The sequence below is a fragment of the Medicago truncatula genome, chromosome 1 (genome assembly GCF_003473485.1).
Source record: "Medicago truncatula cultivar Jemalong A17 chromosome 1, MtrunA17r5.0-ANR, whole genome shotgun sequence".
Lineage (NCBI taxonomy): Eukaryota > Viridiplantae > Streptophyta > Magnoliopsida > Fabales > Fabaceae > Medicago > Medicago truncatula.
This window is the reverse complement of record NC_053042.1, coordinates 5524479-5539388: the sequence shown is the minus strand read 5'-3', so window position 1 is coordinate 5539388 and position 14910 is coordinate 5524479. Positions and strand designations below refer to the sequence as shown.

Below are 14910 nucleotides of genomic sequence, written 5' to 3'. Positions count from 1 at the left end.
AATCCAACAATTAAATTTGAAAAATATGGATAGAGTAAAATGATATTGAGCGGTGTAACATTGATGTAACATTAAACCGGTGTAATTTGATCACTCCTCATAAATATATTTATGCTTTAGTTAAACCATCAACACGTACAAATCATAGCAAGGTCTAGGCATGGTCTAATGATAGTTGTTGATGAGTTAATCCATTGTAAATGAACTCAAATCGCAACATGGGTCAAGAACTACGTATCATACTAGACCGTAGTAAAGCTGACTAATTTGAACTTAAGACAATGAATGATGGTTGGACGTCATATAATACCCTTATGAATATCATCCCATCATTGTTAGGAAAGGATGAATGATATTCAAAACGGTGTTATATACCAAAAAAATTGTTAGTATTTTTATTTATTTATTTAATTTTTGGATGGATTTTCATTTATTTGTTTATAATTATAAAAAGTGAAAGAAAATTATTTTTAAAAAGTGTCCTTTCAGAAATATTTTTAAAAAGTGACAGACAATTGACAACCAAAAAATAAGTTATTAAATATAATATTTTGACCCAAATAAATACAAAAATATTTTTTTTCTTTAACAAATCTGAACCCACTCAAAAGAAATAGCACCTGCCTGCGAAGGGACACCCACCCCCTATGGCCCAAACCAAACAAACCGTTGTGACTCACGAGACCTCAAAATAAAATAAAAAATTCAAATCCAACACATAAACATTTGAAGTCCGAATTTGCCTATAAAAACGCCCCTTGGGTATCATAGTTTGTTGCAGACTCCAAACATCAATAACAAAAACACCGTAAGGGTAAAGTTCAGAGAGTTTGTGAGAGAGAGAAACATGGGTGGTTGGGCAATTGCTGTGCATGGTGGTGCTGGTGTTGACCCTAATCTCCCTCTTCAACGTCAAGAAGAAGCCAAACAACTTCTTACTCGTGTTCTCAATCTTGGCATCTCTGCTCTTCGTTCCAATCTTTCTGCCATCGATGTTGTTGAACTTGTGGTATGTGTTGTGTCTATCTCACATGTACCATAATAATATTGTTCACACTTCCTCGTACCCACATACACATGTTTCCCATCATGTCCTGTCCCTTTTCCACCCTTATCATTATTATTTCATAACTACCATAACAAATAACCGTGACAGTCATAATAAAAATATAACGAATCGTAGCGATCAGGATTGAATATACTGAATCTTTTACATGCATTGTCATTATGAACAATTTTTTTTAAACCACATGATTACCGAAATATATTTTAACTATTCCAAGGAATTTGGAGGGGAATATTTTTAATAATTTTTTTTTTTTTTTTTTTGTTATTGAAGGTGAGGGAATTGGAAACGGATCCACTATTCAATTCGGGTCGTGGATCTGCCCTGACGGAAAAAGGAACGGTGGAAATGGAGGCTAGCATAATGGATGGACCAAAAAGACGATGCGGTGCCGTTTCAGGTTTAACCACGGTAAAAAATCCAATTTCACTGGCTCGTTTAGTCATGGATAAATCTCCTCATTCCTATCTTGCTTTTAACGGCGCTGAAGATTTTGCTAGGCAACAGGTTCGTGTTCTCCTTACCTATTCCCACGTGTGTGTCTTCCTTAAACAACGTTAACAAAAACCAAATCTCTGTATTTTTTGTTTGTTTCATCTTCATTTTTTTATAAAAATAAATAAGAAAAGATATTTTGTTTTTGGCTTGGTGTTGGAACTTTGCTAAGGAGAATCTGTTGATTATAATATATGTGAACGTGTACGAATCTATTGGGCTAATAAATAATTTGATTATTATTAATTTATTATTAGTGCTAAATTACTAAATTATTTTACTTGTTTTGGTAGGGTGTGGAGGTTTTGGACAATGAGTACTTTATCACTGCTGACAATGTTGGTATGCTTAAGCTGGCAAAGGAAGCAAATACAATCTTGGTACGTAATTATTATCAAATTCAACAATGGGTCTTGAATCTTGAATTATTACATTGTACTGGTTAAAAAGAGGTCCAGAGTGTGTGTTTTTTCTGAAAGTCACTTTTCACATATTGAAATAAACGTGGGTGAAAATTATTTCACAAAATAAAGAAATATTGCATGTTTATTTAAGCATAGTTTGGACCAATTAGTACACTTTCTCTTTATTTAATATATATTTATATCTACCAAACTCTTTGTTGAAAACAAATCTCAAACCACCAATAAAGACAAAGTGTTGTTCAATAATTAATTAATTATTTGTTTTCATATTTAATGATCAAATTGGAATAACGTAATTAATTACTAATTGTGTGATGCAGTTTGATTATCGGATTCCATCTGGATACGAAACATGTGGTGCAGCAGTTGAAAGTCCAATGAAAATGAATGGACTTCCAATGAGTGTCTACGCACCTGAAACAGTCGGGTGCGTAGTGGTGGACCGTGAAGGAAGATGTGCTGCTGCCACGTCAACAGGCGGGCTAATGAACAAGATGATTGGTCGGATTGGTGACTCACCTTTGATAGGAGCTGGGACCTACGCGTGTAACCTAGCTGGCGTATCATGCACCGGTGAAGGCGAGGCTATCATACGTGGCACTTTGGCGCGTGAGGTGTCGGCTGTGATGGAATACAAAGGTCTTGGTCTTCAAGAAGCAGTGGATTTCGTCATTAAGAATCGTTTGGATGAAGGATATGCTGGACTCATTGCTGTTTCTAGTAAAGGAGAAGTTGCTTATGGATTTAACTGCAATGGCATGTTTAGGGGTTGTGCTTCTGAGGATGGATTCATGGAGGTTGGAATTTGGGAGTAAAAAATGTTGCAATTGTGCAATATCTTGTTACTTGTTACTGACTTAGTTGCCAGTGAAAATTGTTGGGTCCTTTTCTTTTAATTTAGTTTCTTTCTTTGATTTGTTTTTTAATTTGGGTTTTAGGGTGGGTTAGTTACTACTAGTTGTTTCATTGCAACTTGCATTGTGCTGTAATTATTAGTTGTTTAAGAGGGATAGAAAATGTGAAATAATAGTAGCAACATCTGTTTTTTCATTTATCTCTTATGGAAATAAAAAAAAAACTGGTGACATACCCCCCTAAAATACTCGTGTACCTTTTCTCTTCTTCTCATTTATTTATCAAGCAAATTTTCTTTCATTTTTCTTCTCTTTCCCCTGTTTTCAAAGCAGAGTACAGATATTAACACTCTATTCCCATAAGTTTGGAATGTGGAAATCGTTTTATGTTATAAATGCAAGAGCCTCCATTTCACATACAAAAGAAAAGATAAAGAATAAAACAAAAATCAAAACTAAAATAAACCTACAAATACAGATTCCTAGAGGTTATTAGGGTCTACACCAAGTTGATAGATTTTGAATCTCGCCTACAAGATTAGCTACAAAAGAAAAAGATAAACAATAAAACAAAAACCAAAACTAATATAGAGACAAAAACTACCACTACTGATTCCTAGAGTTTACTAGGGTCTACCAAATGTTAACAACTTGAATCTTACTTTCAAAAACTACCTACATGCATAAACCTTACTAAAATTCTTAGTAATGCGGGACTCTGCTACAACTTCAACTGTAAATATTTCATGTGAATCAAACTTTTCAAATTGTTAGCGCTTGAGCCTGCTTGGATCACATCTAGACAAATAGAAATGAGGTGACGGATAATGTCACGAAATGTTCGTCGAGGTGGATAAATACGTGTACATATTTTTCTAGACATACCAATTACCTAACAAAAGACATATTGGTTTGGGAAAAGGATCTCTCAAGTATAAGTATTTTGTTAATTGATCATATGACGTGACAAAATACTGAATTCTTATTGACCGTCGTTATAAGTATTTCAAAATTATAAGTATTTTAAAATTGATCGTAAGATGTGACAAATTAATAAAGTGCATGTTTGGTTGGGCGGCTGAAAAATCACGTTTGCTTAAAATCACGAAAAAATCATTTTAACACATAAGCTCTAATTCTTAACTTCTTAAAATCACGACAGATTTACATTAAATAGTGTAGTGATGTGTTTTTGCTTGATCAAACGTTACTTCAAACAGGCACGAAATCTTATCGAATACCAATGTATGCTAAATTACAATAGATTGTTGATACTTACTCAAAAAAAAAACACATCACTACATTATTTAATGTAAATCTGTCGTGATTTTAAGAAGTTAAGAATTAGAGCTTCTGTGTTAAAATGATTTTTTGTCGTGATTTTAAGCAAACGTGATTTTTCTGCCAAAAAAAAAAGATTGTTGATACTTATAGATTAAGTTTTCTTATTAAGATTTTTATACACATGACATCGTTATGCTAAACGATAGTAGATTTAGTTTGCATTTTTATTAACTACTAACTTTAGAACAGTCAATTTCAAGAGTCAATTCAATCAAATTTATTGGGGTATTACGTATAAATGAAACAGCCCTCACGAGAAGCAACCTCTATGAATGGGATCTTGAAATGGTTGCAACTTACCACTAGTCCATTCCCCTTGTAAACATTCACATAATAAGAAAAGAAAAAATGAGCCCACATGTAATATTGGAAGTGTTGTTCTTCCCTTTGGCTTTCTTAACAGAATTTGTTCACTTGTTAGTACTTGGTACATTACAACCACAAGTTGCTTTTGCAGAATTTCAAAACTCTCTTGATTAATGCATATGCATAGGGTGGTAAATTAAATTGTGGTTGGTGTTGAACCAAAAATAAAACAAGAAAGAAAGTAAGGGCCGGCGTGATAACTAAAAAGCTGATGATGACTGAACAACGTGTGTGACCAAGTTGTATGACAAAAAGAAGAACATGGATTCGAGAGGATCGTACCACTATATCACACAGTAAAAAAAAGTTTGAGAAATTGAATACAAAATATTAAAATTATGATAAATGATATTTGTACAACCACTTTGTGACAACTTTCTCTCTCATACTCACATTATTCTTTTATTCTCTCTCTTTCTTTTTCTCTCTCCATTGTTTTTGACCAATAAAAAGAGAGAAAAAAGAAGTTGTCACAAAAGTTGTATCAAATACTCTAAAATTATCAAGTATTGAAATATATTTAAGCATTGTATTTTGTTTTAAAAGGCAAGATAAATTTATTTAATTAGAGAGCCCTTATTGCGATTCTGAAGACCAAATATCACATTGTTACGATGCTTCCATATCAATCCAAATACAAATCATCCATATAGAACGAAGACATTTCCATTGTACTTTACCAAGGGATACCAAACCGATAATCCCAACAATGTGACGAAAACTACTATCAATCATAGCACAACTTTTAATTCCCAACCAATTCAATATATCATACCATGATTTTCCAAATCAAAAAACAAATGTCAAGAGGTTTCATTCATATTAAGTCCCATTCACAGATTCTATATTATAAATCTCATGACGAAGCAAATTATTTTAGTCCGTAGTTTAACAATCGCAATGCAAATAACAATATCATTGATGGTACTAATTTTGTTTCAAATAACGTTACACATCAATAAATCTTCTATTGAGTCTACATTGAAAATTAGTGCATAAACTTCTTTAAGCATGTAAATTCCATTGGAAGAATTAATCAAGGTTCCATTTTCTTTGGTCCTTCAAATTAACCTTCAAGAAAACATTAGTCAACAAAACCCTATACTCCTCTAACCACTAACTCCACCCCCCATTCGAACAAGCTTTTCTCCACCTCCACCTCCACCCCTCCTATATCTAAAACACTATTTTTTTTACCATATCTTTGACAATAACATTTTTATCAACAACTAGACTAAATAGTATACTAAAACACTCCTTCAACACCATCCCATCCACCCAAGACTCATGCCAAAACAACGTACTACATCTATTTCCAACCATCCTAGACAGATGATCATAAAACAAGAAAGTGTTCTAAATTAAGTAATTTGAGAAACATTATTTGACAGTGTGCTAAATTAAGTGATCAACTGTTTTCTTTTTTGACTATAATTAAATTATTGAAATTTTAAATACCGAAATTTTAGGGTCTTGCTTTCGGCCAACGAAATCTTGTAAGAACTTATTTTATACTAATACATAAATAAAAAATAGCATTTCATTAAAATATATTATATAGTCGATCAAGGGGTAATGATTATAAAGGTGATCTTTATTCCACCTAACAGCATGTCCTATTCATAAATCTTCTGAAACATATGTTTGATTTTGTTTGTCTTCATAAAGAAACTTTTACATGCTTTGCCATTTGAAATAGTGTCATCAGAGCGTGTGTTCAACATATAATGTATATTTTGATATTCTCTTTTTAACACTCTCTTCGATACTCAATCTCCTGTGATATAAATTAACCATTCTTAAACGACGGTGAATACTCCATCGTTATAATATTGTTGGTAAACGGTTAAAAAAAGTTGATACGGTTGGTGTAAACCCTATAGGCTAATAATTTATGTTAAACTTATGTTACTTTTATTCTGCTGTCTATTATTGTACTCGATTTCCCATCAGATAAAACTTCAATCACAATAGTAGTATGAAAAATTGTAATGTGGCAATCTAAATTGCAGCCATATACATTGTTTTTTGAAACCTTTAGAGCAAGCTAGCAGCTCCACAAAATACAACATCTTATTTTGTTGGAAGCACTCTAGCTAGTTTGGTGTCAAATCACTTGCCATGAAATTACACTTGGTGGGTCTCTGCCTTACTCTGCACACCACCGATCACCTTCTCTTTCTGTCATATTTTGATTTCTAATGCAACTTGTTTGTATAGACATGCATTAAGAGGTCCCTTCAATGAACAAAAAGTTAAAATATATCAGAGAGTATCACATGTATATCTTACAATATAAAGCAAATCTCCCCGACAAAGATTTTTCTTTTTATAGTATCACTTTAAGCTTAGTCGTACCTTGTTATTATTACATTATGATGATTTTATAAGATTTATTGTTGCCGTGATTATGAATATTGAATATCAATTGCATGCATTACATTTATTTCCAAAATGTTAATAATTTGCATGATTCAATGCTTCCAAATTTAGATCTTATATATGCATATATCTATATGATAGCTAGCTCCTTATTTTGTTGAAGGCTTGCTCTAGAGAGTAGACACGTCTGGTATGAAGTGGCTACTTCAGTACTTCTACTCCACCATCATTCTGAGCTTGAAGTTTCATGTAATAGGACACGTTCTTTTTGTTTTTTTATCTAATATATGCATGCTAGTCTCTTGATTTTTATTTCACTGTCTGACTTTAATTAATTAATATATATATATATATATATATATATATATATATATATATATATATATATATATATATAAATATTTATCTTTCTAAAGAATTTAATTGCGAAACTCACGTACACAAAATGTTAGAAATTGAGGAATTACATATTCAAACCGGTGTTATGAAATATCCCTGCAATCTTTTACCATTTTAACCGTATTTTGGAGACTTCAAATAAATATATATATATTTTTTAAAAGGGTTAAGTTTTGCTACGCATGAAAATTAATGACATGGTTTTATATACTCCTAAATATAGATATAACCTTAGAGTGTGTTTGGATAGGGGAATGTAATGTTTTGAGGGAATTCAACTACTTTAAGGTGAATTCTATTGTTTGAATTCACTTCAAAGTAATTAAATTCCCTCAAAACATTCCCCCATCCAAACACACTCTTAGCATCAAGATTTTAAATCATTGTTGAGTCATGAGGTCTAACTGTCATCTATGCATAAGATGACCTTATAACCATAATACTTTTTACATGCGTGTTACAATAAACGAGATTGAAGCTCTGTTTGAGAGTTTGAAGAGAAGGGAGATAATGATTTTGGGGGAGGTGAACAGGGAAAAAATAGAGAATTTTTTCACATTTTTTGAGATATTTTTTTGTAAACAATGATAAATGAATGTTTATGAGTAATTTTTTCAATATCAAAAGTTTTACGGCAACATAGATTGAATTTGGATAAGAGCGGTGCTATTTAGTGGGAAAAAAAACATCAAGAAATTATCACGACTGGTTTGGAACCGTCAGATTGAGACCTTTAATACAATATATCGTGAAATTGTTTCTTAGGGAGAAGTAGCATTTTTCTTTGGATAATTTATACAAACCCTACAAAACCCTTCTCTAACGCAATTTTTAAATTCTCCCAAATTATAAAGATTTTGTATTATGAAGAAAGATCTCTCAAAATCCTATTTTTTTAAACTCTCCCTTCTCCTCCCAACATATACTCCGAACACACTTTACCACATTTTAGTGCAATATAAAATAACTTGCAGCATAATCGCAACAAAAATTTAAAACTATGCTGATAATACATTTTCTTTGAAACCCTACCCGGAATGATTCCAAATAATTTCAACTTTCAAGCTTTCCATATACAACCAAAAATGCATAAATTCTATTTTTATTGATACGGAGGCTTATATCCTTGCTGACTAGGATCAAGGACACTCTGTCAGTCGTAATAATTATATAATACAGAGCTTTTATATGGTCCAATTCATGCTGAGCATGATTATTCCATGAAAATTGCTATGATCCAAAATGCATACATACCTTTACAAAATGCAATTGTTTTTCCTCATCATGTACGGTCCAATCTAAGGTGGCCTGCTAATGTCTCCTGTCATTTTCACTTGATATGAATTAAAAGATAGTTTATAGTCATAGTTAGTATTTGATCAACTCCCCTGTAAATAAGCATACAAAGACATTGATAACTTGATTTTATTAGCTCTTGACCTGAAATATAATATACCTTAATACATTCCTTAAGATGGGTGATGTTATTGCACAGAAATGGAAAACCAACTCTACTGTAACAACACTCAAATTATAAGGAAAATTAACCAAGTCATACAAAAATCTTTCTATAAGTTTGATAGTCTGAAATTGTCTGCCTAACATCACTTCAATCTTGCTTATTTACAAGAGTTTGTGTATGTTCAAATCTTGTATCCAAAAGCTTGTGACGATTCACGTAATTTCCTCAACCTTCCCCCGCTTAGCCTCATGATCGTGTGGCGATAACAGCTCGACACGCACCATTAATTCACGTGAACATAAATTTATTGAAGTTTACCATTTCCTTCGAACATCTCCTAACTGCTTTAGGCCATGATTTATTTGAGATTACCATTTTTTATCCTTGGATACAATTAAATTGGGCCAGATGGGCTTAGCAAGTAGCAAAATATACTAAACATTGACAATTGCTTTTCTCACACTAAAATACCATTACACCCCCAGCGACAGTTAACTGCATCCGGCTTCTCAATGTAAGAGCCAGTGGCAATTAACTACCGTTGGATGTATAATGGTCTTTTACTAATGTGAGAGAGCAATTGGGTATGTGCGAAAAACAGTTTTGCCAGACATTGTGGTGCATTTTGATGTGTGGTGTAACGCCCTATTTATATTAAATCGGTAAAACACGCGAATAATATAAATATATTCAAGAAATAGACGCTACGTCATCAATTCAAAATCCAAAACAACATGCATGTATAAAAATTCCCAACAGTCGCAGCGGATAAAGATCATACATCTCAAAAGTATACATGTCATGATATCGAAATACATCATCATATAAATTCTCCAAATCCCGACAAATGGGTAAATCTCCAAACATAAATAAATCCAAAACAGACAATCTAGAGTAATCATAAGACAGACACCTAGATCAGAGCCTACCCTAGACTCTAAGGAACCGATACCGGAGATAGCTCCCGATATCCAAGCAAGCACCAAGCAACTCACCAAAGCAACTAATCACGCACTTCGTCTATCCATCCATACAGACAGGTAGGCGGTCAAAACCACTGGGGTAAGCTTTACATCAATCATAATCCACATAAACAATTTGATATAAATGAATCAAATCAAGTATCGATTAATTAATTAATTAAACATGAGCAATTAATTTCAATATAAACAATCATGCAACAATTCCAATTCTCACAAATATGTATTCATCAAATACACTTATCATCAACAACCATCATTCAAATGCAGCAAATAAGACTCATGCTAATATGATATACTCCTAATCCCGACACATATATGCATGTGGTACCAAATCACCTCAAGGTCGTCACCCCATGATGCAACAAAAACATCATATGTAAGATTTCACACCCGTCTTACATTATCACCGAAATAAAAGAGTACCCCTCATTTACAACTTCAAGACTCAACATGACTATGATGCATGGACATACAAGCAAAGACTCGACAATGCAAAATCACCTCATGACATTCACAACAATATAAAGGACAACTTCCAATTATATTGATCACCTCCACCACAATTGCATTATCAAGTATTTACGTCCACACAACTATCAAGTCACAAATCAATTAAGAGTCATTATCACATCATCATCATAATCTTCAATATCAACTACATAATATAGTTTCACCACTCCAAATATTCCTCATATTCAAATAAAGAGATAATACAACACCTTATGATAAACATCATATCCAAAACTTAACAATTCATTCACACACCTTCATTTAGACATAATAGGCTAGTCACGAAAGAGTTATAAGATAATTGTCTTAAAGAACCATTTCCGATAAAGTCCGTATCAAGTGGCAAACGACCAACATTGATAATTCCCAAAACAAGGTAACATTATTAAAGTTTGAAAGCTTATAAACCAATCTTAATCAATCATGTAGTCACGAGTTTAAACCACTTACAAACTATTAAACATTAGTTCAAAGAATAGATTAAGTTCGTATGAGAAAACCCAATTTCACATTTTCCATATTCCCACCCGAAAATCAAGTTTAACATGATTAAGACATTAAGCCAACTTTACAAGTCTTGCCTAAGTCCACATGAACTGTAGACACAACTTGTAATCCCTATTAGTTCACAAAATTTCATTTCGACAAAATCCGAAATTCCCAAAAATTCAAGTTTCAAACCAAAAATGGAATATCCCAAATTGAAATGAGTAAAACATGTTCCAGTAGATTTATGAGTCAAAACAGAGGTTAAACAAGTTGAAAGAAGCATTTTACAAAGCTCGGATTGGCCCCCTAAGACCCGGAACGAAAATCAAAGGTGGCTGAAACTGGGCAAGTTCGCTTAAGCGAACAAGTTCCAGAAGCTACAACAAAAGTTCGCTTGTTGTTCGCTTCTGGTTCACTTAAGCGAACCAGTCACAGAACCTACTGTGATTGTTCGCTTACCCGTTCGCTTAGCGTTCGCTTAAACGAACAGTCCTATAATCTCCACCACCTCTTAGGTCTTCAATTCTCCTCTCTTCTAACCATTTTCTCTTCTCTTGCACTTTCTCTCTCTACCTCTCTCTACAAATCTTGTGAAATGAAATGTAAACCTATTTTTCTCTCAAGTCTAAAACTTATATAGGCTCTACTCAAATGGGCTTAACCCTAATGCTTTAGTGGGCTTAACCCACTCAAACTTTAATTCTAAAATGTTTCTATTCACTTAACGGTAAAATACTAACAACGATCATTTACCGACTCACAACTAATTACCACAATAGTAACTTAGTAAAATAATGATTTACACTAAAACACTAAAAATAATCCTCACATGAATTTACTAAATTACCTTTACTCACAAAATGATCAAAATACACTTTGCACTAAAACCCATTAAAATGCATCCAATGATAATAATCACACACAAGCACATAAAAACATATATTAAAACAATTAAAAATAACTCCAGCGAAAATCATACTCTTACATGTGGTATGTCATTTTTTTTGACAAAATGTGGTATATCACCTAACCATCATTTTCTCCTATTCAAATATTCCCGTCAATGTCGACAAAATGTAGTATGTCACCTAACCAACATATTCTCCTATTCAAACATTCCTGTCGATGTCCCAAAAAGTGACTTAAAACTAAGTAATTATACTTGTATAAATGTTGTTAATAAATAAATAAATTGAATATACATAATGAGGAATGGAGTAAACCATTCAGCGCTACACGTTGTTCAAAAGTTATCAAATAAATATAACATACACTCTTGGTATCAAATCCAATTTACCAAATCAAAATGTGAGTTATTCGATCTTAATCTGATGATCCGAATTGTGCGACTGTGACAAATGTGTGATCATTTATCTACCTACTTAGTTTGTCATGTAAATGCATAATTAACTAGCTAACTTGTGTATAATTAAAATGATGGTTGTTGGAAGCGAAATAGGCATGTGCTAACTTGATGCCCAAATGAACCTCAGACATTGTGGTAAGGTGAAGTTTATCTGTCTTGAGATGCAATCCCTTGGCATCAACACATTTGACATTTGGAAGTTTGATACCCAATTGAGCATGTCTCACTTTCTCAATAAACTTGCCTTCCCCTGATGCAAGTGCTACCTGCATAGAAATAATTTAAGTGTTGTGATTTTCTTTATTTTATAAAGGGTTAATATATGTTTACCTCCTTTAATATTAGCGATTTCCGGTTTACTTTCCTGTAAAAAAAATTGTTTAGATTCCAACCTTGTAATTTGAATTTTTTTTGATTTTGGACCTTCATGGCATCAAACTACAAAATTTAAGGTATTTTTGCCCCCTGTAATATGAGAGAATTTCGGTTTACCCCCCTACTATATCATTGATATTTCAATTTATCCCCTTGCTATATCATCGATTTTGTATGGTCAAAATTAATGAAGATCCAAAACTAAAAATCTTCAAATTATAAGGTTGGAATCTAAACAATTATTTTTACAGGGAATAAATCGAAAATCACTAATATTACTTAAGTTAAACATATATTAACCCAATTTTATAAACTACGGTGTCAAATAACATAATAAGTATGATGCTCATGTCATTTGTTAATTTTTTTTTCTTCAAAATCATGGTTTTTAAATTTATGCATTTTATAATATGCAATTAATTGGTTGTCTTTGTATAAGATGTTCTTCATTCCATTCCATCTTTATATCAATCAAACAAAGGGTCCATGACTCCATGTTGCACCGTGATTATTTGTTGCTTTATTACCTCTTAACTTTATCATTTTAAAAAAGTTGTATTTTATTGCTTTTCATTCTTGCTGATTGGATTATTGGTACATATCTATACCTTGGTCTATCACAACCTGCACTTGATGAAGAAAAAAACATATGCTAGCGATACTAATTTGTTTTGGTAGTGTCCGAAATTCAAACTCCAAACTTTACATATATTATACATTATTCCTATCAACTGAGTTAAGCTTACGGGATTGTTAACGACACTAATTATTACTAGATAATTAATTCTTGCTTTTACCTAGTTGATCGTTATAACAAATATTGGAAGAAACGGTAAATTGAGATAAGGGATAGTATAATAAAATAAGTTTTTTTTTACAGGAAAAAAAAACAATCAATGTGCAAAAAGAAAAAGTTAAATATACACAAAAATATTCATTATTGTAGTTTTTTCAAGATTTGTCTGATTAAGATTAGAAATGGATATTATATTTTGACGCCTCATTTCATTATTGGAAAAACCAATTAAATTATTTAATATATTATCAAAGTACTATAGTTGGACCTCCAATAACTTTTTTGATGGATAATTATGAGCTAACGTCCGAAATTTTAAATTAAAAAACGTCACAAGTCCTATCATTTACATTCATCACGCTCGTTTTGAAATTTGAAATTCGAATATAGGTGTGCTCCCTTCCTGTCTTCTTTTAAGATTTTCAACTTTTCTATGTAGGTTGGCACGCAGAAAATCCAATGCACTAAAAATCACAAACAATAATAATTTAAAATAACAGATGAACAATACTTACAAATGCATAAAAAAAATATTTGATTTTGATTGAACACTACTGATATTCCAGATGTATGAAAGACAAAAAAGACATTGTACCAACAAAAAAAGAAAAAGTAGCATTAAAAGTAGAAAGAAACTAACCTGAATAACAAGAAGAGATGGAAGTTGAAGATCTAACCTAAGATTCTCAATTAAATTCTCCATTCTATATTTATACCTTTCAGCATCTTCTTCTCTTACAGTATCACTCTCACCTTGATACCATAAAACTGCTCTAATTACACCATCACCATCCTTAACCGATTCAATAGATCTTCTCACCAATTCATTATACAAATGTGATCCATTTCTCCACTCTTCAATTCTCGTCCCACCAACTGCACAAGGAACAAGACCCACAACACATTCACCACCACTCATTCTAACAACTTCATTTGCAAAAGCAAGCCCGGGACCAATACCACAAGTTTTTCCTACATCTATATCTGCATGAAGAGGCTCATGAGCTTCCTCCCATTTGAGTTTTGTATTTAGCTTTAAAATTGATGGGTTTGGTTTGCATTCCGGTGGGATATTACCATCCCATTTTCCATTTAAAACACCTCCTCGACCAGCCATGTTGCTTTGTCCTGCCAATATGAAAATGTCTTTAGTTGCTTTGCCACAATGGGGTGTTACAACCAAAACACATAAAAACATTGACCATATAATAAACATTAGCTCCATTATTAATGTTGGAGCTAAGGAAAATGTGTGTTGGTTTTTAGGGATATGGAAGAGGGATCATTGATAGTATATAAGCGTGAGTGAGGGAACAATTTTGTGTTAGGGATATCATGATCATGGGATAAACAATCGTTAATTAGGTTTCTAGCGTGCTTCATATGGGACCCACCAAGTATTTTGCAACCATTATGGGTCATTATGTTTGTAGTTGGCACTTGAAAATCAAATTAATGTGATCTCCTGGTTCATTTAACGTCACTACTCTTACCATTATGATCAATAGTGTAATTAGAAAAGAGAAATATTAATTTGTGCCCTTAGAACACATATTAAGAATTTCATTGATAGTAATTATGTATTGGAAATTGTGTGA

The 14910-nt window shown here is 32.5% G+C and overlaps 2 protein-coding genes across 2 annotated transcripts; one reads left to right on the top strand and one right to left on the bottom strand.

Moving 5' to 3' along the window:
* The first annotated feature begins 763 nt into the window (after window positions 1-763).
* On the top strand, window positions 764-3086 carry LOC11422735 (probable isoaspartyl peptidase/L-asparaginase 2). Its single transcript, XM_003589078.4, has 4 exons — window positions 764-1009; window positions 1340-1573; window positions 1855-1941; window positions 2307-3086. Exons 1-4 carry the CDS (start codon window positions 848-850, stop codon window positions 2799-2801), a joined length of 978 nt encoding a protein of 325 aa, XP_003589126.1. The 5' UTR covers window positions 764-847; the 3' UTR covers window positions 2802-3086.
* An 8845-nt stretch (window positions 3087-11931) lies between these two features.
* On the bottom strand, window positions 11932-14740 carry LOC11419176 (probable carbohydrate esterase At4g34215). Its single transcript, XM_003589077.4, has 2 exons — window positions 13953-14740; window positions 11932-12407 (listed from the first exon to the last, which is right to left on the bottom strand). Exons 1-2 carry the CDS (start codon window positions 14535-14537, stop codon window positions 12186-12188), a joined length of 807 nt encoding a protein of 268 aa, XP_003589125.1. The 5' UTR covers window positions 14538-14740; the 3' UTR covers window positions 11932-12185.
* Between the last annotated feature and the right edge of the window lie 170 nt (window positions 14741-14910).

Coding starts and splice junctions, on each gene's coding strand:
- LOC11422735 (XM_003589078.4), top strand. CDS start 848: ATGGGTGGTTGGGCAATTGCTGTGCATGGTGGTGCTGGTGTTGACCCT. Junction 1,574..1,854: donor AAGATTTTGCTAGGCAACAG/GTTCGTGTTCTC, acceptor TTGTTTTGGTAG/GGTGTGGAGGTTTTGGACAA. Junction 1,942..2,306: donor AGGAAGCAAATACAATCTTG/GTACGTAATTAT, acceptor TGTGTGATGCAG/TTTGATTATCGGATTCCATC.
- LOC11419176 (XM_003589077.4), bottom strand. CDS start 14,537: ATGGAGCTAATGTTTATTATATGGTCAATGTTTTTATGTGTTTTGGTT. Junction 12,408..13,952: donor CATCTCTTCTTGTTATTCAG/GTTAGTTTCTTT, acceptor ATTTCTATGCAG/GTAGCACTTGCATCAGGGGA.